Raw genomic sequence first — 27,367 nt, 5'->3', positions numbered from 1 at the left:
GTACCCTAGGTTCCCTTGGCGGTAATTTCCTGGGGAGGCAGTGACACCGGGCCCACGTCAGCAGCTGTCTGCCTGACGGTCACTCGTTCCCTCATCCCGTTTATTAATTAGATTCTGTCGGGAAGAACTGTCCCTTCCCCCACTTACTTGGTCTCCATCAGTGTGGACTTGGGGATCCTGCTCCAGTCTGGTGACAGCCCATCACCGCCAGGAACCTGTTACCAGGCTGACCCACTCTGAGCCACTGCAGGTCCCTCAGGTTGGCTCCGTGTCCTTCACCTCAAGCATGGCCTCACCTCCTGGCACCACAAATGTTCGTCATGCTGCCCTGGAATTCCCACTTTTCCAAGGAGCTCTGGTTTATGGGAGAGTGGATTCGACCCCCAGGATCTGTGTTATTTTAATCCAAAATTGTCTGGATATTAAATATTCTGTAAACTTGCTATTCTGTGAATAAAATGAATGATGCTGTTACTTGCATTAACATAAGGGGTGTGTGGAAAGGCTGTCGCCATTCTGCTATCCTCTTGCCCAGAAGGTCAAAACAAAAATACATATATAGTCACACATTTTAAAAGAATCAAACGTCCACTGGAATGTTGCAGTGAGAGGGGAAAACCTTGTGGTCGGCTGCAGCAGGCACTTCCGGCCGCCATCACGCAGCTCAGCCTGTGCCCTGGGGAGCGTCAGTAACAGGGCGGAGATGGAAGGAAGGATACATAACGTGGAGGAGAGGAATAGAGTAATAATCCAGCTAGAAGCCGAGAGAGAACTAAGATTTTAAAAAGTGAAGAAATCAGACGACAGCTATTGGAATCAATCATAAACGAAAACTGGTCTCCAGAGAAGGAAGGGAGCGAGGCCGCGGGTGGGGGTGGGGAGCAGAGATTACACTTGATAGCTCAGAACTCCCCAGACCTGGGGGATGCCTTGCATATCAATGCACAGAGGCCTTCGTCATGGGCCGGGTCACCTGAGTGATGGAGTCACAGAGCTCCCCAGGGGTGCTGGCTCTGAGGACGCTTGGCCTTGCTGCAAGGTCCTGAGTGCAGCCTGTGCTCGTGACACTTGAACCGCCACCATTTGCTGTTAAAAGGGAATCATCCCCCGGCCAGAGTGGGTCGGTGGGATGCAGGCTTAATGTTTTAGGGATAAATTACATAAAGAATCTTGATGCCGTTCCATCAGCCGTCTCCAGATGAAAGGGCTGTAGCCTCTACCTCCAAGGTAATTGTTCAAATAGAAACAAATATTTTAAAAATTAGAATGTTACATTTATTTAACACAACCGAATTTAGTGTGGAAAAGTGAAACAAACACAACAGCATTTATACAGTATATCAAAGGGGCGGCCTTTAAAAACCATGCAGTGGGGATACACCTGGTTTAATGAAAAAGCTTGTGTGACGTACGTAAACACCGTAACGAAGTATTTGGCAAAGATTCATTTGTTTTCTATTTCCAGGCTTTTAAAGTAGACGCAGAATAGCTTAGAATAAAGCTGATCCTAAGAGCACACAACAACTGAACACAGACAGACTGAATTTAGCAATCCCGAGATAAAAGACACTGGTCATCCGGTGGTCGCCGTCCAGGGTGGTCGTCAGTCTCAGCGAGAGTCCCTGTGCTGCACAAGGTGCCGGTGGGGGGACGACCTGGCCCACCCGTGTTGCAGCCTGGATTGTACATGTCACGTCACAAAGAACCACCAGCACAGAGAGAGCTGAGGGGCGTCTGTAGTAGACGGTTGCATCCACTTACATACGGTCTACAACAGGGTTGTAAGGCCACAGTGTTTATTCGGGATAAGCCCTCATGTAGTCCTTTTAATGTCAACGGTATTCGTTCTTTCAAAATACAGTGTTTAACTCAATCAAGGTTGCAGATAATGTGTTAAAGTACTACATACATCATGGATACGTTAAAATTATTTATACTTAAATATTTATAATATCCGAAGAAAGATTACCACCAAATTATTAATAGATATTAATCAATGACAGGCTTATTACTTTATCCCATAAGTATGATTATGGGAGAGCATGGTCTTAGTCTTTATTTTACTGAGTTAGGAACGTGGCATTTACAGAAGAAATGACACAAGTGATGCAGCCACCCAAGGACCACGACAGCCTCCTCTGTACGCTGTGCTGCGGACAACACACACCCCCGCTACATGAGAAAGCCGGACGCCAGTTCTTCATCAAAACGTGCTGGTGGATGTCGTCAGGCGCCTTCCAATGTAGATCCTTAACAGAAAAAGGAATTGGTGGTTAACGTGGTCTCGCAGCTCCCGGGCAAGTTTGCACAGCTGAGACGGCAGCTGATGCTGGTCCCAGCTTATTTACGTAAGGGGACTGGCTCTCTTACACCCACTGTTAAAACTTGGGTTTTATTCTTCATCAGTGTGTATGCGTTTCGGCATCTAATTTAGAAGAATCCAGCTGTGCTCTCACAGCCACGCAGTGGATACGCTCAATACAAGCACGAAGGAGAGGAGTCCACCCAACCTGAAATGCCAGTACTCCCGTCACTGTTTTTTGAACTGACCACACGCTGCTAGAAAGAGTTGCTGCAGGACAGGTGATAGCGCCAAGTTTATCGGCACCAACCTCACAAAGAGCCCTGCTGAGCAGTGAAGCCCACGCCCCCAGGAGCCCAGAACTGAGGGGCATATGGGCATCAGAGGGCTGTCCAGGCAGAGGGGGCTGGGGAGGACGTCTTCAGGCCTGCAGCCCAGCACGGGGAGCTTCCTTAGAGCAACTGGTCGGGGTGGGTTTTATCATCCTGACCGCTTTGGAGGCTGGTAAGAAGGGCAGACACCCCTGCTGGGGGCTGGCCGCAGAAATCCATCCCGACCTCAAACCGGCAGAGGCCCCCACAGCATCTGCCTGCTAGTTGTGGAGGAAGCTCCAGAAATCACCCTCCCCGCGTGAGACTGGCAGAGTCTGGCTCTGAAAAGCACCGTGCTGAGAGGGAAGGCCAGGGCAGAACCAAGAGGGAGAGGCCGGGGGCCTGGCCCCGCCAGGGAGCCCTCTCCCCGGGCAGGCAGGACTGTGGGCTGGGGTTCGGGAGGTCGGGAGGGACGCTGCTCTCGCCTCCCAGAGCAGGCGGGCTGGCGTCTCCTCTGCCACATCCACGAAGCCTGCGGTGGCACCAGCCCCCGTCAGGAGGCCATCTTGAGAATCCAGACGTCCAGGAAGCCGCAGCCACAGAAGCCCGTCCGTCCGCACCAGGGCCAGGGAGACCCCCCCCCCGCCCGCCTGGTCAGAGGCTGGGGATGAGCCCCCGAGGGCAGCTTCGGGCTCCTCAGCACGGTCTGGGCTCAGCGTCTCCGTGGCCCAGGCTGCCCCTCTGTTCCGCACGGTCGTCAGAACTGGCGCCCTCTTCTCACTGCTGAGTGGACGCCAACAGACACGTGCAGCCCGCGTTACTGACACCGCCCCCCTGCAGCCGCCCCGCGAGGAGTGAGGCTGATCCGCACCTGCGTGCAGCGGTCCAGGTCAAGCAGCCAGACGAGCACCCCTGCGCGCGAAACCAGCCTCTGCTGCCGGACGCTCGGGGCAGCGCCGCCCCGGCTCTCGGCCCTGGGCTCTGTTTCTCGACCGGGACGGGCTATTTCACACGCCCACGTCGCCCGTGCTTCTAAGACCTAGAAGGACCCCGCGCTGTGCCGTCCACACGGGCAGTCACTTACCCCAACCCGATGGCCAGCAGATGGGACAGCAGAAGAGACGGCAGAAAAACTTTGAGAAACTCCGCCGAGAAGATGCCCCCTTTCTTCATGACGCTCGTGTTCCGCATGCTGAGCGTGGGCGCGCGCTTCGGGCGCTTGAAGAGGAGGAACTCCCTGGGGGAGAGGTGCTGGTCAGCGGAGGCGTGCCGGGCCAGCCGGGCCAAGGCAGGCCCCCGGTGCAAACACTCACTTGGTCGGGGGCACGTTTTCCGGCCGGCTGGACCAATCCCAAATCCAGTCTGAGTTTTTCTTCAAGATGCTTTCGACTTCCTTCCTCCTCTCCATATAGTCTTCCTCAGACTGGGGCAGAGCGAATGGTGAAAGCGAAATGGTGCCTGCCGCACCTGCAGCAGGACGCTCACCTCCCACCCAAGCATCGGACCAGCAGGCGGAGCTCGCAGCCCAGCCACGGGGGGAGGCGAGGGCTGCACCCCCCGGCTCTCCTCCCTCCTCCACACACATCGCCGGGCTGAAGGCCCGACTCAGACTCGAAGAGCTGCAGACACTGCCCCAAGGAAGCGATGCCAAATGAGGACAGACGTCCAGAGATGAAAACGGAAACCATCTAAAATGGCCCAAAACAGGGATGTGCCTAAGCAAGCAGGATACTGCACGGCAATGAAAGCAAGACACACTTTCATGTTAAACGGGAGAGAAAAAAGCCAAAAACTTACGTGTACCTCTGATTGCAGCTACAGTTTTTAAAGTATATAATACACTCATTAAAGAGCTTTTAAAAGCTGGATTACAGGTGTTCTCCCTACTTCTCTGCATTTGAAAAACTCTACCTGATCATCTAATTCCTCCTTAAAATCGGGGGAGAAAAAATTGGTTCAAATTTTGGAAATACTCTAAAACACTGTACCAAAACCAACCAAACGCCTGGGCGCACCAAAGCTGGGGTGGACCCCACGTGTCTGGGGGCAGGCCGGGCGCCGCCCCTGAGGAGGCCTGAGCACCAGGGACTCCTGGTTTCCTCGGTGAGGGAGGCCTTGAGGGGAGACCGGCACGGGGTGGGGGGGGACCAAGTGGTACTGACCGAGCCCACAGTTCCTGACAGCTTTCACAGCGAGTTGGGGACCCTCGGGTTCCTAAAATACACTCCCCAGGCATCACGACCAGAAAGGACCTGGCAAGGCCGCACTGGCCCCGGCCCAACCGAGGCCACCAGAGAAGCAGCACATAGGGCCCCAGGCTCTCTCCCACCCGCACACTGCCCAGCAGACAGACCCGCCGCCTGGCTCCCGGCTCCCCTCCCCCTGGCCACTCCCACTGTCTCCCTGGACAGCGTGTGAGGGCAGAGGCGCCCAGGCCGCACGGCCTACCCAACCTAGGCCCCTGCCACTTCCGGTCCAGCGTGGAGTGCGGGGCGTGCCCCCCCCACCCCGCCACTGCTTCTGAGGGCTGGATTCCACAGAACTCGGTACAAACAGATCGCAAATGTGTGCACGTGCGCACCTTACCTGGGAGCTGTTCTTTTCTCCAAGACTATGTGTGTCTGTCTCAGAAGCTCTGTTAGTATCTTGTGGGGTCTGTGAGCGAGGTGGGCTTGGGGAAAACACAGTGTGTTAACCTTCTTTCCACCAGGAGAAGCAAAACCCCACAGGCAGGGGCCACCCTCCAAGGCCGGGAGGCTCCCGCCAGCACCTGGGGCCAGGCCAGGGCCAAAGCGTCCCTCCACCTCGTCAGCTGAGCTCTGATGCCCCACAGTCAACAAGCAGAAGCAGGGGCCCAGCACCACACTCACGGGCCCCAGTCGCTCCCTCCACCTAAGGGCGAAGGGCCCGCTGTCTCGGGAGGGCTGGACTGAGGCCAGGCGGGCGTCTGCAGCCGTGCCTGCCAGCGCCGGGATACACACGTTTATGCCCACCTGTCACAGTGAGAGCTCCTGGAGCTGCTCCGTCCAGATTCACGCTGGGCATCCAGCAGGATTTTTTCCATGTCGCCATTATAAATAGAAACAGAGTCTGGAGCGCTGCTCCCGCTCCCGTTACTGCCAAAGTGTAATTCTACCCAGGAGCCTGATGGGGATAAAAAAAGGACATGGTTGCAATCTTCCACCCACTCTGGAGTCTGGTCCTAACAAATAACCAGCTCGCGCCCCCATTCCCAAGACGTGCCGGGGACTCGCAAGGAACCGTCGCCTTGAATCTTGCTGCAACGCCCTTGAGGCCCGTCTCTGGCACCTGCATTACAGTGAGCTCCTCAGGGACCCTTGGGAGCCGAGGCAGTGCACCTGCTGCCACTCCCAGACTACCTGGGACCCCACTGACCAGGACACTCTCCTGCACTCAGCGCTTAGAAAGCAAAGGGTGTCAGCAAGAGCCTTAGGGATTTACACACTAAGGAAAGCTTTACGACCTATTTACACATTCCAGCGCCACGTTCTGACCCTGAGGTCCCACAGGATTCATTACGATTACTGCTCTGTATCTTACATCAGATGAATAGAACAAAGGTAACTAAACCTGATTAACCAGAGCAAGCAAACCATCCCAAGTGCTCATCTAGCCAAGTCTGTACAGCAAGTAAACCCAGCATTCTTTAACTCAAACTGAAAACTGACATGTATACACCCAGGTGTCATCAAAACAGAGAACTCCTTAGCGCCAAGGTCACCTGCTTACTAAATGTAGCACAAAGCAGCTACCACCCCAGATCCTACGAGCCGTTATTCGGAGCTTAGATTTGTCTCTCCAGCCCCACGACTTGGGAGCCGACTCGATGAATTCACCAAAGCAGCCAACAGCTGACCTGGCGGGCGCTCTGCTGCACCAGCCGTGCTGGGCTCCGGAATCGGGAGTGACCGGGGAGAGCCCCTCCAGGGGCACCCGTGAAGGGAGGCGTCCCCAGTCCGGGCACAGCCGAGGTCCAGGTGGGTACAGGCAGGGGAGGAGGTGTTGTCGCGCTCGGCTGTGTGTGTTTTGGGGGTTGACGGGTGGAAGAGCTGGAAGATGAGATCAACTCTGGCAAGCCCCACAGGAGGACAAGTGTGAACCCCAGAGAGGTCCTGAAGGGGTGAAAGTACAAGTTCTGTGCAGCGGGGCTGAGCCACCCACAGGTGTGCGGACAAGGCAGGCGGTCAGGGCCCGGAAGCAACACCTGGGGGCTTGGACCAGAGGGGCCCCCCCATCCTGTTGCCGCTGTGCGGCGGACCCAGGCTGGCTTCCAGCGTTTCACGGTGTCCACAGGCTCTCACTTCTGAACCCACACCTAGGAGCAGGGTTCCAGGGTGGAAAAGTTCTAGGTGTGCGTTTAATGTACTGCAACGCCACTGCTTTCCGACGCAGCCGAAGCAATGTGAGCATTGCTGTTGGCTCACGCTTGGCATCGACTTTAAATATAGCCATTCTGTGGGTGTGTGGTGGTAGGTCGTATGGTTGGTTCTGCGCCTCTCTGATTTCTACTGAGGTTGAACGTTTCCTCACTTGCTTACTGGCCATGTGGAGAGCATCTTTTCTGAAGCAGCTGTTGAAATCTGCTCCTCTTTCCAACTGAGCGGTCCACCCTTCTCCATCTAGCTCGATATTCAAGACCCAAGCTTTTCTTTTTTTGGCCGCGCCGCGAGACTTGCGGGATTGAACCAGGGCCCCGGTGAAAGCGTCGAGTCCTAACCACTGGACCGCCAGGGAACTCCCGACACAAGCCTTTACTTATTTTTTATTTTTTTTTATTTTTTTTTTGCGGTACGCGGGCCTCTCACTGTTGTGGCCTCTCCCGCCGCGGAGCACAGGCTCCAGACGCGCAGGCTCGGCGGCCATGGCTCACGGGCCCAGCCGCTCCGCAGCACGTGGGATCCTCCCGGACCGGGGCATGAACCCGTGTCCCCTGCATCGGCAGACGGACTCTCAACCACTGTGCCACCAGGGAAGCCCCACAAGCCTTTCTTCATTTGAATGTGTTGCAGGTAACTTTCGCTGTGGAAAGACAGCCTTTCCACTCAAGCCTTTTGCTGAACATAAAAGTTTTTGCTTTCAATTCACTCTTCCACTGCCAGGCTCCGTTCACTGGCAAGACTGCCTCTGCGGTCCCCTCTGCCCCGTCCTGCTTCCCAGCTGGCCACGCGCACAGGTCTCCTGGGCTCAGGGCGGTTCCTCTGCTGCATGTCGTGGGTCCGGGCCTCTCCGGGGTGGGTGCAGGAGGGGGAGCGCAAAGGCAGACCGGACTGAAACCCCGACCGAGGCTGGTGGTCACTGTACGGCTCCTCCAGGAACCATGACCCAGAGCTGCTGCTCTGCGCTGAAACCAGGGCCCCAGGGGCACCACACAGCACAACCCATTCGGGGCCCGGACCCCTACCCGTCAGCCCCTCCCCTGAGAGCCCGGGCCTGCCCTCAACAGCAGCTTGGCTGCAGAACAGGTCACATTCATCCGAAGAAAGCAAATCAAGGGGCCAGGAATGAAACGTAAACAGTTTATACCACGTCCAGCCTCCCACTTGGCTGCTAACCACACGATCACCAGCAGTTTTCAGATGCTGATACACTTCTCACTTCAGCCTCTCAAGTTACTTCACGTTGGCCTGGCCCGCACAAGGCAGGCCAGGGTCTGTCTGGGAGCCCAGGGCTCCCTGGACAGAAGCCAGGGCCACTCAGCCTCTGCAGGTCAGCAGAAGCTACAAGGACTCCATGCCATTCTTGAGACAGCCCATCTTGACTGGGGACCCTATTCCCACCTACTCTGGTGGCTGTGCAGGGGTTAGGAAAGCCCTGAAGCAAACCATAAGAGGCTCCACCGTGCAACTCCTTCACTAGCCCTCCTTCCTTCCCAGGAGCAAGGTGACACTCGGCCTGGCAGCTCTGGCCCCCCACAGCATGGAAGAGGACCACGGCGCCCTGCTCTGGGCACAGTTCCATTTTTCTAGGTTCTCAGTCAGGTTCTGGGCCTGGCTGCCCAGATCACTTTTACTTACGGTGTCCGACATAAATGGAGTTTGAGGTGCAATGTCTTCTCTGACACCACTTCTGACATGAAATTGGGGCGGGGGGAGGCCTACACCAATAAGCAATTTCCGGTACCAACTGGCTGTCCAACAATTCAGTTCTGACACTACCTGGAGTCAGTGTCAGATCCCACAAGTTGAAGATCTCTCAGTCCCACAAGACTGTCCCCCCATCAGACAGCCTCACATGCCTGGCAGACCAAGAATTCAGGGGTTCCGCCAACCCCCACCCCCTTCAATAATTCACCAGAACTCACAGGACTCGGGAAAATACCTGGCTTACACTTCCGCAGTCTCAGAGGATTACAGCTCAGGAACAGCCAGGTGCACAGGGCAGGGTATGGGGGGCGGGAGTGGAAGGGGACAGTTTCCATACCCTCTCGCAGGACCTCAGTGGGTTCAGCAGCCTTTTTCAAAGTTGTTTATAACCCGGTCTGCAGCCCCTCCCCTCCCGGTGGCAGTGGCGGCGGTGGGGAGTGTGTGCTCAGTCCCCACCCTCGTGCTCCAATGCGCTTTCCCGTCCCCACCCGGAGGCCACCTAGGGCCTCGTGAGTTACCTCATTAGCGGACTCAAGCGCTCACCAAAGGGGCTCCTCATGAATAACAACATCTCTCGGGAAATTCCAGGGGTTTTTAGAGCTGAGCTCTGTCTGGGTCAGGAACCAGGGACAAAGATGAAATATATTTTCAAATCGAGACATAATGGACATACGGCGTCATCAGTTTCAGGTGTGTGTATATTACACCACAAGGGCCAACTCAAAACTCCATGCAGACAAATATATATGCTTTTTAGAATCATCTCATAGGAAGTCTCAAGCATCCTTCGGGAAAAAATCCCATTCTGGGGTGTCTACAGCAAGAGCTTTGGGTCCAAAAGCTGTATTCTAAGAAATGATTTACTAAAGGACAACAGTTTTATTATTAACCTGCAGCACCTGGGTAGGGAAAGCAGCTTCCTGGAAATTGAAGACAAGGTGTGCCATTAATCTCCTCGCATCTGCAATTAAGATCACTCACCTTCCTAAGCAAGAAAGACGGGGATTCAGGTCCTGAAGGGTAACCTTGTAAGGCTTCCTCAGAATCCCAAATAACCTATCAGATAATTGGTGTAATTAGGCCCCAGGAAAACAACAAAACAGGTGGTGAAGCCGCTGATCCAGGCAAGCTTCCCCGATTCCTGTCCCCGCCCACAAAGGCCTGTAATTTACGCTAACAAGACACAGGGCACCAACACAAGGCAGATGAGATGGACGGAAAGCCTAAGCTACCAATATTACATCACCACAGCAAGAAAACCCACAGGCCTTAGAGTTAACCCATTTCTTTTTTCTTTTTTTTTTTAATCTCCTGTGACCTCCACGATCCTTGGTCCCAAAGAAAATAAAGGCCATGTTTTGACTTTGATGACCTGTGGGCCCCAAGATTTGTAACTCAAAATGTTATCACATCTTAGAGCCCTAGAGAGGCTACAGGAATTACCCAAACACACAGCTACTTACTGGGTAAGCCACAGGTGCCATTTAATTCAGCTCAACTCTGCTGCTGCTAACTGAGTGCAAGCTAGGAACACATGCAGAAGCGTTAACCGTAGTTCTCTGAGCCACTGCTTGGTTAGTTGGGTGGCGGAACAGATTCCAGCTGTCTCTGATTTACCCAGCTTGAAACAGAGACAGACAGCAGTACTCTTTCAACCTGTGGAAGGAACCCTTACTCTATCAATAACTTTAATATAGCACCCACGCTGTCCATCCTAAATATTCTGCGCAAAGCTTCTCCAAGTTCCTGCCGCCACTGGGGGACCCCAGGCCCTCCTACATCCCGGGGCAAACACTCCCCTCCAGCCCCAGCTGGCAGAGGCTCCAGGAGCTCAAATCCAGGCAGTATCCCTAGTCCAGGGCAGCAGGTCTCAGCCCTGGCTATGGAGGACCACCTGTGCTTCCCCCCATTCTCCAGAAGTCTAACCCAGCGGCCTGAAAATCCTTATTGGGAATGCTGCAGTGGAACCCTGGTACATCTATTTTGAAAAAGCCATAACGGTGATGTCGGGCAGCCGGGGTTGAAAACTACTAGGGGACCGACCTACACGACTATGGGATTAATGAGAAGGTGGAATCCCTGAGGAGAGCCCTGGGGCAGAGCAACTACCACCCTCATCAGAGGGCTTCTTCCCTGGGAGAGGTGGGATTTAAGAAATGACTGTTTTTAAAAGCTTCTCAAGTTAGATGGGACAGGAATGAGAGGCTTGACTGACAAGTGATTTTGAACATAAAGTCAAGCAGGCAAGTCATTCAGGTTCCTGGATCTTAACAGGAGCTGGCAAATCGCACCCATCCTTCTGTCGCCGACGCGCCTGCCTGCCCTGCTTCTCACTTCACCTCTGGGCCTCACTGTGAACATCTGTGAAAAGTAGAGGTTGGGCCAGGATCTAGATGCCTGAAAGCCCTTCCCTCCCAAACTGCATGGCACGAGAACTGCGAATTCTCTTCCTCTTCATATACCTTCAGCCGCTGGGTGCCTGGGACAGCGGAACCCTGTGGCTGCAGACAGAGCAGTGCGTGAAGGGGCAGGGGCTGTCTCAGGGTAAACCAGGAGCACCTTACTGCATTGACCCCCGCCCCAATCCCAGCACAGCAGGGGTTGGGGGTGGGTCTTCTGGGAAGTAAGGTTCACACCCCCTCCCATGATGCTGTGACACAGTATCACAAAACTCCATCTTCTCCCTGCATATTAGGGGTTGTTTATCTGAGAACAAGAAAGGCATATACGACATCTTGCTGCTGGTTCACAACTTTAACTAGAAGGGACCAGGGGGCCGAGAGGCAACGGCAACTTCGCTGTGAACTCAGGGGAAACATTTGGTCCGAGGATACAAGCAAAGGGGAAAAGGTTTGCCATTGTCTGCGGGCTCAGCTACCAAGGCTCTCAGTTCTTTCCGAGGTAAACAAGAGGTAATCAAATCAACACAGAGCACAGGACAAGTGTCGCCCCAGCCACCAATCCCTGCTCGGATTCAGTTTCCCAGAGCGGCCGAGGCCCCACGTGACTCCTCCCACACCGGGCGGCCGGGGAGCGAGTGCCCCGCAGCACGTATCCCGGAGAGCGCAGCCCGGAGAATCCTCGACACTTTCCACTCAGCGTGTAACTGTCTTTTTATAGAATACACAAAACAGAAAAATCCTTTAACCCACGAGCTGGCACTCTGCATTGCCAATGACTCAGCAGTTTGGTCTGCCAATCGAGGACCGAAGATGGAGCCGCTCAGGACACTCCGAACTCTTCCCGACAAATCTGACCCACTAATAAACAGACCGTGTTAGCAACGAAGTAGTTTGCTAACAGGGCTGACTTTAAAAGACAGTTTAGAAAACACTCCTTGGATCTTTTGTAAGACAAAGATTCAATCCCTTAATCTGTTTCAAAGAAAACAGTCACTGTCGAAATTTAAGGAGCGATTGCAGGATTTTTAAGCTGCGGTTGTAGTTTTAAATTCTACAACGCAGTAGACCAAGTCTTGCCTAGTGAAATCTTGTTTTGAGGAATACGAGAAACTAGTAGCTCAAATCCAGACAGTATAAAGATTTTTAAATCTTAACGAAACTTTAAAATTCACTCTCTAAGGCTTCAACGGCCCTCTCCAAAACTTATTTACGAGCTCCCGCCGCCGCCTGAACTGTTGCTTCAGAGAATAAAGGTCGGCGCCCGGCCCCTCCTCCAACCCGTGGGCCTCGGGCTCCTCACCGGGGCCGGAGGCGGCGGCCCGGGTGCTGCCCCGCGGGGCCAGAGCCGGGTGGGTCAAGGCCGCCACCGGCCCCGGCTTCCCGGGAGGGGGCGGGGTGTATGCACCGCGGCCACGGGGCCTCGTGCTCCCCCGCGCAAGTCAACCCCGAGCTGGGCTCTGAACGACCCCCGGACGAGCGAACGTAACTAAGGAAAGGCCAGGCGCGCCCCCGGCGCAGCGTTTCAGGGCTCTTCCTCTCACGGCGGCTCGCCCCGAATCCCGGGACCCCGTCCTCCCCAGCCACTCCGGACCGAGCCGCGGACGGCTCACAACCCGAGTCCACGAGTCCAACCGCAAGTCTGGGCGCCTGCTCGCCGGTAGCGGCACCGGCACCGAAACCAGCACCGGGCTGCACCTCGGAAGACCAGGCACCGCGCGGGCTTGGGACGACGTCGGCGCCTCGGTCGCCCCGACCCGGAGACGGGGATCCCTCCGCAGGCCCCTCCTCTGCAGGCCGGGTGCCTTTCCCCCGCAGGCCCCCCACACCCAGGCCGGCCCCCGGCCCCCGTTCACCGTGCAGGCTCTCCTCCGGCAGCCCGGGGGTCTCGCTCTGCGACATGGCGGCAGGGCGAGGGCGCTGCGGCCGGCGGGTCGGGGTTGGGGTCGGCGGGCGCTCCAGGAGGGAGAAAGAAAGGGAGCGGGAACGTCGCGGTAGCTAGAGCGCGGTCGGCCCGCGGCTCCGAATGACTGACGCTCGCGGCCGGAGCTCCGCGGATAAGCGGCAGCACCGCCCACTGGCCGTGGGGCGGGGCCTGCGCGTGCGCGAGGGCGCGCGGCGCGTGCCGCGCGTGCGACGCGTGCACGGGTCGGGACGCGAGGAGGGGTCCGCGCGTGCGCAGCCGGGCGGGGGCGGGGCGCGGGTGTCTAACAGGTGCGCGCGGGACGTGCGGGCACCGCCTGGAGACAGGCGGGCGGGAGGCGGGGCCCGGCGGGGTGACTCGTTTCCACGACGCTGCCTGAGGCCTGACTGCGCCCCCTCAGACACAGGGCCGGGGAAGGGATGGGGGGGCTGACAGTGGGGCTGCGTGTAGAGTCGGACCCGGGGCTGTGGCCCGCACCCTGCGGCCGGCGGCGAGGCCGCCCCTCACCTGCAGTGCTGCGACCACCTGCTGTAAATTGGACCGGCAGGAAATCAGACAGTGTCTCTAGCAGCTGGTCCAGCAAACCACACATCAGCCCCTGGAACAATCAGCCCAAGCGGCCAGGACTTGGTCGCTGACTGACAGCTTCCCCGATTCCTGCCCCTGTCTCCCACTCAGGACCAACCAGAGGAAGCCAAATATGACCGACGTTCGGTCCCCCAACCAAGCACCACTTCTAGTGGGCCGCCCCCCCCACGGCCCCCGCCTCCGTGGGCCCACCTGAGCCCCTCCTCCTGGGGGCCCCCCTCCCCCGCCCGCCCTGGGTCTCTGTAAACACGCGCACGTGGGGCTCGCCGCTCAGCAGCTCTGAGTAGGAGCCGCCGCTGTGCTCATTTGGGGTCTTGGTTTCCTTTCTGAATGAGGATGCTCTTGGGAGGGGCGTTGGTCTTCTCAGCTTTCTCTCTGGTTGTGGAAGCGCCGGCCTTCCTTTCAGCTGGACCCTCATTCTCACTTGGTCAACGTGCATTTACCAAACGGCGCCCTGTCCCAGCCCTGCGCTAGTGGGTACAGCCGGGGACAACAGCAAGCAGCGTCCCCGCAGAAGACAAACTGCAAAGCCCGCCGGACAATGCACCTCTGCCTTGGTGCCTCTCCCAGCGCCTCGGTCCCCCTCACCCGGGAAGCTGCCCATATGGAGCCTTCCAGCCCATGAGCACCGTGTGTTTCTCTGTTATTTAGGTCTTCTTTGATTTTTCTCAGCAAGATCTTGTAGTTTTCGGTGTACAGGGCTTGCACATCTTTTGTCAGATGTATCCCTAAGTGTTCATATTTTTATGTTATTGTGATTACTATGGGTATATTTCATTTGGTTGCTCACTGATAACATATAGAAATATACTGGATTTTGGGGTACTGTCGCATCCTGCAACCTGCTAAGCTCACTGAAACTTACAGATTTTCCAAGTCCTCTGAAGTGTCTGTAGGCAATTACCTGAAAGTGTTTAAACGGAAATGTTTCTCACTGCACCTGGTTTTCCCTCCCCGTGTGGAGCCCTCTACAACTCCCAGCAAGTTCCAGCACTCGGAGAACCCCACGTGAGAGAGGCCTGAGGCCTAGACTTTTGACAGCATCACTGTAAACATAATGGTTTGCACAGCCCAGAGCGAAGCTCCACAGCATCGAAGGGATGCGAGTAGGTGGAGGTGATGGTGGAAGGGGGTGGGGAGAACCTGTTCACAGGCAGGTCAGTTTTAGGAAAAGTTTAGGACAATTTATTTCAAACTATCCTGTCTCTCCCTCCTTGAAAAGTCTTCCCGTGTACCCAGGTGCTCCCCAGCTTGAGACCACCCTGCCGACGAAGCCCTTTTCGTGCTGGCACTGGTGGAGAGGGGGAGCAGAAGGTGGACAGGGCAGGTCTCCCCACTCACGCACCCTGACAAGGTTGGGAGGCTAGGGGGCCGAGGGGAAGGGCAACGCTGAGGCTCTGTTCTGCCACCTAGGGGAGCAGACACCAGGAGGTGCTGTCTAAAGTTTATAGAACCAGAAATAGATACTTAGGTGTATTATTTTAAAAAGACCTAAATAGAAAGCATGTTTAGTTCCAATATCAAAACTAGGGATAAATCGATAGGGAAATGAGCTAATCTCTTATTTTTCATGAGGGAGTCAGTAGGTGCTGTCCTAACTTGAAAAAGGAGTTATTCACATCTATTTTTCAAAGCTATGTTGGTGATTATCTGAAGAACTGGAAGCAGAAGTGGTTAAAAATGGCTGCTTCTCGGGAGTGAGATAAGAGATCTCCACTTTTCATTTTGTGACCTGTATTATTTTGATTTTTTTGTCTGGGTGTATATTATTTTGATTTAAAAATATTCACTGAAGCCATAGTGAGGAGGGGGTGTTGAAAAGACACTGGGGCCAGCTGGAGCTCTGTGAGCAATGACGTGGCAGTGGGTCATCACCCAAAGAATGAAATTCCCACGCCCATGTTAACGTAGATAAATGATTGAATAAGCAAGTAAACGAGGGAAAAGAGACAAACCTCCCACACAGAAAAATCCCGAGTAAGTGACGTAGATGTCGTGCCCCCAGGAGGGAAGCACGACTCCCCCTAAGTGTGGGCCGTGCAGAGCGACGTCCTCCCAAAGAGCACAGTGTGGACAGGGAAGGAGCCACTGGACAGTGAAGACACCTGACAGACACGGCCTCAACCAGGTGGTCAAGGTCAACATCGGCAGAAACGCATCGTGTCGAGAGTACGCGCCCCTGAGAGGACGTGACGAGAAGGACACCTCCTCCGTGTCTTCCTTCTAGAAACACACCACCCCAGTTCAGCCACCAGACAAACCTCAGACGATGCCCAGCAGAGGGACATTCTACAAGCTCCCCGCTCCTCCAATCGTCAAGTCATCAAAACTACAGAAACACCGAGAAACCGTCACAGCCGAGAGGAGCCAAGGGGGACTCGAGTCTGAATGAAATGTGGTGCCCACGGTCGCCTCCTGGGGCTGAAAAGGGATTTCAGGTAAACACGAAGAAGATAAGAATAAAACACGCACTTTAGTAATAATACATCAGTATTGGGACCTCCCTGGTGGCATAGTGGTTAAGAATCCGCCTGCCAACGCAGGAGTCACAGGTTCGAGCCCTGGTCTGGGAAGATCCCACAGGCTGCGGAGCAACTAAGCCCATGCACCACAACTACTGAGCCCGCGCACCTAGAGCCCGTGCTCCGCAACAAGAGAAGCGACCGCAATGAGAAGCCTGCGCACAGCGACAAACGGTAGCCCCTGCTCGCCGCAGCTAGAGAAAGTCTGCAGGCGGCAATGAAGACCCAATGCAGACAGAAATAAATAAATTAAATAAATAAATGTTTTTAAAAAAAGAAATACACCTGCAAACATACTGAGTAGAATGATAGCAAATTGAGCTCTAAAGATTAATACAACAAGGAGGGTCTCTCCTGGGACTGTAAGGACGGCGTAAGAGTATATTTAATAAAAGATTAAAGAAGAAAAAATATCTTGATCATCTTATGAAATACCTGACAGATCAAAGATTAAGAATAGGGCTTCCCTGGTGGTGCAGTGGTTGAGAGTCCGCCTGCCGATGCAGGGGACACGGGTTCGTGTCCCGGTCCGGGAGGATCCCACATGCCACGGAGCGGCTGGGCCCGTGAGCCATGGCCGCTGAGCCTGCGCGTCCGGAGCCTGTGCTCCGCAACGGGAGAGGCCACAGCAGTGAGAGGCCCGCGTACCGCAAAAAAAAAAAAAAAAAAAAAAAAGAAGAAGAATCATTTTAGAAGCAAATAATTATTCAGTATGCATTCATGACAACACACAGACACCAAAAACAAGCTTGGTGAGGTGGGAAGGGGGTGGAGGCCCTCAGTTAATTAATTAATGTGTAGAAGACATTTAATAATTTTTGTTGGCTGCTCAACTCCTGAAGCCCTGCTCAGTGCCTGAATTCCCAACTTTTCATTTATAGGAACTTAAAATACTGGGTCTCACATCCTTAGCCTCCCTCCCAGCTGGGTAGGGGAAGAGCAGCTCTTCACTTCCTGGAGTGGCTGTGGTAGCGGCAGCCTCCAGTGCCTGGTGCCGCCTGGCAACGGAACAAGCGTTTCTGTTTTGTCCAGCGGTTTCCTAACTGGACCAGGTGTGCAGTCTGACTTCTGCTGTGCTGGCTGTGTAGCTGCCCTTTGTTCCCGCCATTTTCCATGGCTAGTCCTTGCGCCTCTCCAGCAATTCTGTGCATCCTCCAATATTCCTTCAGAAAAATCCCTTTTCCACTGACATCAGCTGGAGCTGGTTTCCTTTACTTCAACTATGAAGGGACTCACCTGAAACCTACAGCAAGCCTCGTACTAACAGTGAAATGCTACTGCATTTCCATGCAGTCAGTAACGAGCCAGGGCACCTGTGACCATTCTGGTCTGGAGTTCTGAGGCAATGCAGGAAGGCAGGAAGGAGAAATGAAAATCTGGCATGTGGGATCTTAGTTCCCCAACCAGGAATCGAACCCACACCCCTTGCATTGGAAGCACGGAGTCTCAACCACTGGACCGCCAGGGAAGTCCTGAGAAATGAACATTTCAAGATGTCAAAAAGGAATATGCAAAACGGTCAGTGTTGACCCCCCGTCATCCCCACCCCGTGTAAGTTCCATGAGGGCAGGAACTTCCATTGGTTTCTTGGGTTCACCAGTGTACGATGAGCACCTAGAACCAGGCCTGACTTTTGGCAGGTGTTCAGGTAATATTTGTTAATGAAATTAATGCATTAACAAAGAATAATAAAGTTGTTTACCTAGAAAGTTGAAGACAACCAATGGAGAGAGTCTGAACAAATAAGAATCAGTACAATGTGTGTAGCAAGGTTAGCACAGAAAAATCAGCTACTTTCTTCCAGATTAGCAGTTTGAAAGTGGAAAACATTCATAAGAGCAACAAACAAAATATCTAAGAATAAACTTAATAAGAATTGTTCAAGATACGAAGAAAATGGTTTAATTTTGCAGGAAAATTTGAAAAGGCATTATTTATGATTTTAAAGATACAGCATGTCCTTAAAAGAAAAAATTGATATGACAACCTCTGTCACCTTACCGTGCGCCCCACAAAGCTCTGAGCCTTGACACTTAAGGTGCCATCTGACCTCACAGCAACCCGGTCAGGTGGGAGGATGGGAGGATTACTGCTCTTTTTTAAAAAAAAAATAAGAGGAGGGTACAGTTTACTGAAGTAAAGGGAATTTGGAGACATAAAGGGACTCGACGGGAAGGAACCACCTGCAATCCACAGAGCAGGTGAAGGATTCGTGTGGGGAAGGTGTAAATGGCCCAGTACATCCCAGCAAGCTACAGACGACCCACCGGTAAGTGGACAAGAATGGGCACCTCACAAACGACAAACCCAAAAGGCCAGTGAGCACGTGAGAAGATGCTCCAGCTCCCACGGGGAGGGAGTTCCAGCTGAGACAGTGAAAGACCGTTTCTGTCTCAAGCTGCGACCACTGCCGGTCCTGTAGGTTCTCCAGTCTGTGTTTCAGCGTCCCCACCCCAGACTGCTCACCTCCACCCTCACGGCCCCGCACTGCCTTCGTCTCCATCCTCTGGTCGCCTGGTCATCCCTGCAAATGGCTTCAGGGCCCCGTCCCCTCTCCCAGCACAGCACCCACCTGCTTCCCCCCGCCCCCCCCGCCCACACACACACAGGGCACCACGCCTGCGTCCAAGCAGCAAAGCAGAGGAGGGGACACGCCATGCAAACTGGTTTCATTTTCAGCTCGTGACCGCTCACTCCAAGGGGCCCTGGGGGCACTGCTCCGTCCCCCAGGCTCCTGGGCCCCAAGTGTCTGTTCAGTCCTTGCCCAGGGAGGAGGAGTTGGGGTGATGCCACCCGCCCTGCTCTGGATAGAGGATGCGCTCGGAAGGACGCAGACTCCCATGGCCAGCAGGCCGAAGTGTCCGTTCCCCAGGCCCAGGTGGGCTCTGGGGGGTGGAGGGGGGCCTGGGGGTGTCTAGGTCTGGCCAGCACGGTCCCAGAAGGCAAGCAGGAGGCTGGAGGTACCGTCCGGCAGGGCAGCAAGCAGCGGTGACCCCACCGCCAGGGACCTCAGTTGAGAGGCCCAGCGTCCCCAGAGCCCCAAGGGACAGTCAGTGTCAGTGCAGCCCAGGCAGCGCCCGCTCTGCACTGACCCTTTAGGTCGGGACTGTCACTGGGGAGGAGGGGCTGGAGGAGGTGTGACGGCGGCCCAGCCAGGGCCAGCGGAGGGCATGCTGCGTGACCCGGAAATGATTTTGAAAAGCCTCAGGTGGGGTCTCACAGGGAAGAGGAAGAGCTGTCCTGGGGACGGAATATGCACGTCATTTGTTTCCCTAGCGCCCTGGTGCTGCCGGTGGGGAGGTGGCCAGACGTGAACGTGCGTGACCCTGACCGCGGGGGCCAGAGCCTTTAGGAAGGGATTATCCTTCCCTTCTAGACTCGGGCGTCCTCGCAGAAACGCTATCCTGGGACGCAGAGCCGGCCCCCGATTGCACGGTTCTGCTTCCCGTCCTCTTCCAGTAAAACATGGGCTTTTCCACGAGGTCCCAGTGATGTCTGGGCTGTGGCAGGCTGCTTTTCGGAGCGGCCGGCGTGACGAAACACTTCGAGCTGTAAACAGTGTGCTCTCACTGTGTGCTCCCACGGGGTCTGGTTTGTTCCAGCTCCCGTCCCCGGTGGTGCTGGAGAAACAGGATCCTTTCCAAGGAGAGGCTGCACTCGGATGAGAGCCTGCCCTTGCCTGAAATGTTCAAAACAGGGCAAGGCTCCAGAGCAGAGGCGTGCTCCTGCGAGCCTGGGCCACGGGCCGGGGCGCTGGGCGGGGCTGGGTTTCTGCCCCTTTTCCATGAAGCACTAGCTCAGCTGCTCCTCAGCTGGGAGGGGTGGCAGGCCGCGCCGTGTGTAATGACAAGCACGGTGGCCAGGGGCCCACACGCCAAACACACGATGTCTGCGGCCCCGCCCATGGGGAGGAGCTCATCTCAGCGCTCAGGCCCAGCAGGCACAACTCAGACCGTGAGCCCAGGTCCAGGAGCTCAGCCCCCGGCCCCCTCCCCGTGCCCACCTTCCCCGGCACACCAGGGACCCAGGGAAAGGGACTAGGGGGACTAGGGGGCCTCTAAGGGGCTGAGCTGATGCTCTCAAATGCCCTGAACCGCTGGGCTGGGAGCAGCTGCAGGGTCAGGCCGTCACGTGGATGCAAAATGCTGAGCCCTACCTTGGTGGGAGAGGGCTGCCTGGGGTACTGCCCTTTGCCAGCGGTGAGGGGGACAAAGGCGCCCCCTGCCTGAGGTTTTACAAGGAGACTGAGGCCCGGAGAGGTCCAGTGATGAGCTGGGATTTGAAAACAGGCCTTCCTGGCTCCAAGGCCTGGTCTCACCGCACGTTGTTATCCCTAAAAAGACAGGGTCTATGGGGGCAGTGGTACAGCTAAGGTGACCAGTCTGAAAAGCCTGGGGGCCGCTGGCTGGGGAAGTCCAGGCTGCATCCGTCAGACCAGGGACTGAAGGGAGCTGGCTGGGTCCCAGAAGAGCAGGCAGAACCCGGCCACCAGGCAGTGGCTCTGCCCCTAGTGGAAGCCCCTGGCTGCACCCAGGGTGGCACAGCTCTCACCCAAAGCACTGAGACGTTGCCCCCAGAGCCCTGCCCTGCTTAGCCAGGCCTGGTCCCTGCATCCCAGGGAACAGGGGAGCTCTTTCTGGAATTCACCAGAGGGACCAGGTGGGGCTGCGCAGGGAAGGCCACGAGGCCATTGCTCAGCAGAAGATGCTGAGCCCAGGTTGCAGGGGACAGGGCTGACTCGGGTGACCGGGTGGGGCGGGGCATGCTATTTGCCGAGTCTGGAATACAGAGGAGCCACTGAGCGGGAGGGGCGTGGGCAGGGCGCTTCCCTTGGGGCTGCAGATGCTGGACGTGTCTCGGAGCACACATCCGAGTGCAGGCTGGACACGGACTTGGGGGCCACTAGGATACGGCAGGCTGGACGGGAGCACAGCTGCTGGACGCCACAGGTCCAGAGGGCACGTGTGTGGACGAGAGACCAGGACAGGGAAGGGGGCTGTGGATCTGAGCCAGGGGCCCAGGCACACGCGGGCAGAGGGAGGTGGGCCAGGTCCCCCAGCCGCCGGCGCAGCTGGCCCAGAACTCTGGCAAGGGCCACGTCCTTCAGCTCGAGGCCGGGCACCTGAAGCCACAGGTAATTCTGGGCTTGGACCAGCGGCAGAACCACCCCAGCCCCCGCGACGTTTCCACTTCACCCCTGGACGCGCCATCTGCCCACTGGGGATGGAGTCAACCTTGGAGGCTGCCCCGCCCTCCTGCCCGAGGCACCAGCTCCCTTTAGCCCCGGGGAGCTGGCCCCTCCCTGGCCTCTGGGACAAGCTGCCAGGTTTGCCCCAAGGGCACACTCAGCTCTAAGCCACTCACTGCCTCCCTCGGGGCCTTTGGAGAGATGGCTTTGGATGTCCCTCCTCCTGCTACATCCTTCCCTCCTGTGGGCACATCTCAGAGAGGTTTTCAGGTTTCCATACCTGAGTGGGATAAAGGAAGGGGAAACACAGAGAGAAAGAGACACGGGTGTTCTTAGAGCCACCCCCCTTTTCCAATCTGGTAAGTGGATATAATCCTATGAGTACACGCTTCACAGAGTTCTGGTGAGGACTGGAGAAAGGATACAGGTCCTTGCTGGGGACACAGTAACATCTGTGATGGCAAGAGTGACAGGGCAGCAGCGGCAGTGGGTGCGGGGGAGTTCCCTGGTGGCCTAGTGGTTAAGGTTCGGGCTTTCAGTCCCTGGTCGGGCAACTGAGATTCTGAAAGCCAAGCGGCGTGGCCAAAAACAAATGAAGACTGATGGGGCTGTAACCCTGCGCTGAGCTGCTCCAGGCGCCTGCCGGGTCCTGGGCTCGCAGGTGCTGACTCTGAGGGTCTGGACACTGCTGGGCTTAGAAAGACCAGCTCCCCTCCTTCCAGGATGTGTGGGTCTCGTGCACAGGCGGATGCCTTTGTGTAGCAACGGGCTTAGATGCCTGATAAAGTGCCTGATAGGTGTTTAATCAGCGCGAGATCTTCTTATGCAGCCTCCTTTGTGTTTCAAACCTATCAGCTTAGTGACCTTGGAGGGGGAGGCTCTTGTCAAGGTCCCGGTCCTGACTCCCGAGTGCTGAGCGCTTCTCTGCGTGACAGTAGGGACTGTTTTCCCACGTCCTTGCACTGGGGCAGCCTCCGCTAGTGCCCTGGGCGCCCGGCGGCTTTGCTCTCGGGTCCGCGAGGCCCGCGTGCGCTCTCGCCTTTAGATGAAGCTGCCTTTCCCAGGCCCGGCATCCGTGAAGGACCGCCAGGCCAGGGGTGGGGGGAAGGCGGGGGCGTGCCAGAAACTGAAGGTGGCTGGAGGAAGCAGTTCCCCCTTCTGACGGGTCTTCCCTGAACAGGGAATTCCTCTCCCTCCTTTCATTTTATTTTAGTTTTTTGGCTGCACTGCGAGGCTTATGGGATCTTAGTTCCCCGACCAGGGATGGAAATGCCCCCAGCAGTGGACGCCCTTAGTCTTAACCACTGGACCACCAGGGAATTCCCACGTGACTGATACTTTTTGAAGATACTTAAGAAAAACCTTTTGTTTATTATTTATACTGAAGTTTAGCTGACGTACACTGTTATGTAAGTTTCAGGTGTACAATATAGTGATTCACAATTTTTAAAGGGTAGATGATACTTTTTGACGACTGGGTTTGCCCAGCGCTGTGTGAGTTTGCCCAGCGCTGTGTGAGTTTGCCCAGCGCCGTGCGATGGTTTGCCCAGCGCTGTGTGAGTTTGCCCAGTGCTGTGCGAGTTTGCCCAGAGCTGTGCGAGTTTGCCCAGCGCCGTGTGATAGCTGGCACTATTGGATGCCGCTGCTGCTGATGAAGATAACATAAAAAGCCAGTTGGGTGCCCCCCACCCATCGGTTTAGGTGAGGACTGCTCAGGAGACTGCTGTTCAGGGTCCCACCAGACAGCGGAGGAGACTCGGACCACACCCCTCAGGTGAGCACCCCGTACCTTCCTATGGTTCAGGTGCAGGAGGGGCGTTGGGAGCGGAGCCAGGAGACAGGGCAGCCAGTGCCCCGACGGCTGTGACGTTTAGCCCCTGGACGTCTTCTCAGGTCAGATTGGTCTCCGTGGAGACGGGGGTCCCGGTGCCCGGGGGGCGTTCCTCGCTCACTCCTGTGCCCCTGGAGAGCATAGGGACTTTATAGGTCACAGGGTCACCCAGGCCCTGATACTGCAGCCCCGGCCTCACTCCCGCCAGCTGCCCAGACCAGCGGCTTCCAAACCCGGTGGCACAAACCCGTCGAGTGGCACATTCCCAGGGCCCACCCCAGACCTACTGATGCTTGGGGACGGGGCGAGGACTCAGCATCTGAAACAAGACTCCCGGTGACTCTGAAAGCTGCACTGAGATTTTGCACCACGCTGTGTCTCACTCCTTCAAGCCTCAAGCCTAACTCTGTTCGTCCAGGTGAAGCTGTCTCCAGGGGCTTCTAGCTCTTGACACGTCTCGGGGAAGACATGATGTGTGAGAAATACAGAGGTCACGGGAGCACTGAGGGGCAGCACTGATGGCCCTATAGGGACTCCCTGAGGACGTCCATTGCAGAGCATACCAGGAAGGATGCCCGTCCCGGGGCCTGGCACGAGGACACCAGCGGGCATATCCACACCAGGTCCTGGGGAAGGTGCCCGCAGGCGCGGCCCCGGTGGTGAGGGGGCCTCGTCCATCTCTCCCCGCCTCTTCCCCTTGTCCCATCCTCCTGTACAGCCTCCCTGGGCCATGAGGACTCCTCCGCGCTTGAGGCACCAGAGTCACGTCCATTGGATAACCGGCTTTTGATAACTGAGGTCTGTCCTCCTGACAAATTCATTAATATGCGGCATAACGACTTTCTCGCTGAGATCGCCCGTGAGGGATGGCTGTACAGGGGATGCTTTCTCCTCCTGGAGAAACCATCTGGAGTTTCCATCCGCTGGCTCGCGGACACCCCCTGCTGTCCAAGACACAGAATCCTACAAGCGCCCGTGATGAGAAGCTGGTGCAGGAATGCTGACAGCGGTTTTATTCATAATAGACCCAGGCTTGAAAGAGCTCAGGTGGCCCTCAACAGGGGAGGAGAAACAAACCGTGGTAAATCCACTCACCAGGATACCATGCAGCAATAAGCAGGAACCACTGCTGATCCGTGCAGTCCTTTGGAAGCCTTACACCAAGTGATTCCATTTACGTGACGTTCCAGGCTGAGCTAATCTACGGTGAACGATATCAGAGGACGGTGGCCTCGGAGTGTGGGCGCCGCCGACAGGGAAGGGGCCCTGGGGGCGCTCTGGGGAGGTGGGCACGTTCTGTGTCCTGTTAGGGGTTTGGGTGACAAAGATGCAGCCCATCGGCAAACTCACCAAACGGTGCACATAAGATCTGTGCCTTTCGCCGAATCTGAACTTTATCTCTCCCTCCCGAGAGAGAAGCTAGAAACAAACACTGAACTCCAGTGACTGGTGAGCAAGTTGCAGTGTGGGGGTGATGGGCACCAAGGTCTGGAACTTACCCGGAAGTGCGTCAGCAGGCAGGTGGGCTGACGGGCGGGTGGAGGGCTGGCGACTGCGGCGTATTAATCGAAGATCCCAGATGGTGGGTGCGTGCAGGCTCACACACTTCTTTCAGCTTTCCTGTGTGTTTGGAAATTTTCATAATACAACGCTGGGGTGGAGGAAGAGTGACGGAAAGTGCAGAATCCCTTTGAGTATTGAACTTGGCTCTAAAGGGAAAGGACAGAGGTGCTGTGAGCACGTACAGCCGAGCTGAGCTCTCCGGGGACAGAGGAGCAGGGTGGGTGTGTGTGCTGCCCGGAGAGGCCAGGAGGAGCCCGCACTAAGGAGGCGCTCTGGGGCCGGCAACCGCCTTAAAGACCCTTTCCCGGGAAGACTCGCCTTTTCCTGGAGACGTGGGCTTGCTTAGCCGTTGGCCTGACACACCTTCCTCCCCCTCAGCCACTGACCCGGGACACCTTCCGGAGGACCCACTGTTTATGAGGCACCCAGCCTAGCTGAGGTCTGGCTTTGCAAAGGGCAGGATTCAAAAGTGGATAAAACCTAGACTCTGGAGCAACTGCGGCCGTGGGGGTAGGTGGGACGGGGGACATTGCAGCACCGTGGAGGGTTGGCCGGTGTTTACATGTAGCACATGGCATGCAGACACCGTGTGCACGGTGGGGCCTGCAGAGCCCCGGGAGCCGGCACGGAGGCTCCGTCCAGGCATGGCCCAGCTGCGAGTGGACGCGGGGAGGGAGGCGCAGGGTCGGCTGTGTCCTCGGCACACGTACGTGCACAGGGTGGCGTGGCGCACGCCAGGGGCTGCGTGTGCGTTTCCGTGAAGGGAGCAGGAGGCACGTGTCTGTGCAGAGGCCGTGCTCGTCTGCGCGAGACGTCTGCTCGGCTGCGGTACCTAACTGTCACGGGCAGGCGGCTTACGCAGCAAACTTGACTTCTCACCGCCTGGAGGCTGGAGGTCCAGCTGGGCTCTGGCGAGAGCCGTCTCCCAGGCTGCAGACAGCCGGGCTTCTCACTGTGTCCTCACGCGGAGGAAGGAGAGACAGGAAGCCAGCTCTCTCACGACTCTACCGCCCAACACTGTCACCCCCAGGAGGGCTTCACCATGTGAATCTGGAGGACACAGTCAGCCCATCACTAGAGGCTAGAAGGAGAGGTTGGGACCCGTTTACTCATGTCCTTGTTTTTATGCCAATATTTTGGTGTTGCCCAGGTAACCACATGTAGCACCAGAAGCTGTGTGGTATATATATCTGAGTCTTTCCATGTAGACATTTGGTCCTCGTTACCCCATTTTACAGATGACGAATCCAACACACGGTGGGGGTGAGTGTCTTGGTCACCAGGAGGAAGTGGGGAGCTGGGACTAGAGCCGCTGGCCCGGCTCCTGAGTCTCTCAGAGCTGTGGTGACCTGCTGGGTTTAGGAGCCGGGGGGCGTGTGGAGCTGATGTTCCCTGGGGCCGTCAGAGAGGTGTTGGCAGGGGCAGGTCTGCACTGCTTGGCCGGCAAGGTGGTCGGCTGGGAGCTCATGGACCTCCGTGGACTCTTCTGGTTGCCTGACTTGCAGAGTGTGTATATATCTCCAGGAGCCTGACCCAGCGGCAGTGCCGGCATCTCCAAGAAACCGAGTGCAGGTAAAGCAGCCCCATTCATTTATTCACCTGCCCGTCACCCCTCCTTCCCTCCTTCCCTCCATCCCTCCATCCCTCCATCCCTCCTTCCCTCCTTCCCTCCATCCCTCCTTCCCTCCATCCCTCCATCCCTCCTTCCCTCCATCCCTCCTTCCCTCCATCCCGTCACCCCTCCATCCCTCCTTCCCTCCATCCCTCCTTCCCTCCTTCCCTCCATCCCTCATCCCTCCATCCCTCATCCCTCCATCCCTCCTTCCCTCCATCCCTCCTTCCCTCCATCCCTCCTTCCCTCCACCCACCATCCAACCATCCAAAGTTCCCCCAGGAAGTACCATTAAGTGGAGTCATAAGCGTGGGAGGAAAAGTGGCCTCTTTTTTTTTTTTTTTTTTTTGCAGTACACGGGCCTCTCACTGCTGTGGCCTCTCCCGTTGCGGAGCACAGGCTCCGGACACGCAGGCTCAGCGGCCATGGCTCACGGGCCCAGCCGCTCCGCGGCATGTGGGATCTTCCCGGACCGGGGCACGAACCCGCAACCCCTGCATCGGCAGGCGGACTCTCAACCACTGCGCCACCAGGGAAGCCCAAGTGAGGAACCTAGGAGGGCTTCAAAACCTAGGAGGGTTTAAGGAAAAGAGACCTGTTCGTCATGGAGCAGAATGAGCAAGCAGGGCGCTGAGGAGTCCGGAGCAGCAGGAAGAGGTGAGATTGTGCAGAGCCTCCGAGGCCACGTGGAGCACTTTGGACTTAACCTGAGGAAAATGCGATGCTTACGATGCTTCCTAAAGGCTACCCTACGGTATGGGTGTGATCCGATTTGCACTTTGGGAAGATGAGTATCTTCCATTAAGATGGGCCACCGAGGAAACGGAGCAACAGGACGGCAGGTGTTTGTCGCCTCCTTGCACGCGTTTGTCCTGCTAGAGACGGGCACTGTTCTAGGCCCTGGGGACACTGCGCCAGCAGGACCGAAACAGCCTGTGCCCTCGTGAAATTTACAGTCTTGTGGGGAGAAACACGTAAAGACACATGCTCAAATGAACACATCACATCCCAGAGGCTAGACTG

At 56.2% G+C, this 27,367-nt stretch overlaps 1 protein-coding gene across 1 annotated transcript; it reads right to left on the bottom strand.

The window, feature by feature from the left end:
* Window positions 1–1,259: 1,259 nt before the first annotated feature.
* On the bottom strand, window positions 1,260–13,050 carry BNIP3 (BCL2 interacting protein 3). Its single transcript, XM_079899313.1, has 6 exons — window positions 12,973–13,050; window positions 5,607–5,757; window positions 5,200–5,284; window positions 3,927–4,036; window positions 3,698–3,850; window positions 1,260–2,249 (listed from the first exon to the last, which is right to left on the bottom strand). The coding sequence occupies exons 1-6, from the start codon at window positions 13,016–13,018 to the stop codon at window positions 2,204–2,206; spliced, it is 591 nt and encodes a 196-aa protein (XP_079755439.1). The 5' UTR covers window positions 13,019–13,050; the 3' UTR covers window positions 1,260–2,203.
* Between the last annotated feature and the right edge of the window lie 14,317 nt (window positions 13,051–27,367).

Source organism: Stenella coeruleoalba (assembly GCF_951394435.1).
Source record: "Stenella coeruleoalba genome assembly, chromosome: 16".
NCBI lineage: Eukaryota > Metazoa > Chordata > Mammalia > Artiodactyla > Delphinidae > Stenella > Stenella coeruleoalba.
The sequence above is the reverse complement of the archived record's forward strand: the minus strand, read 5'-3'. Positions and strand labels throughout refer to the sequence as shown.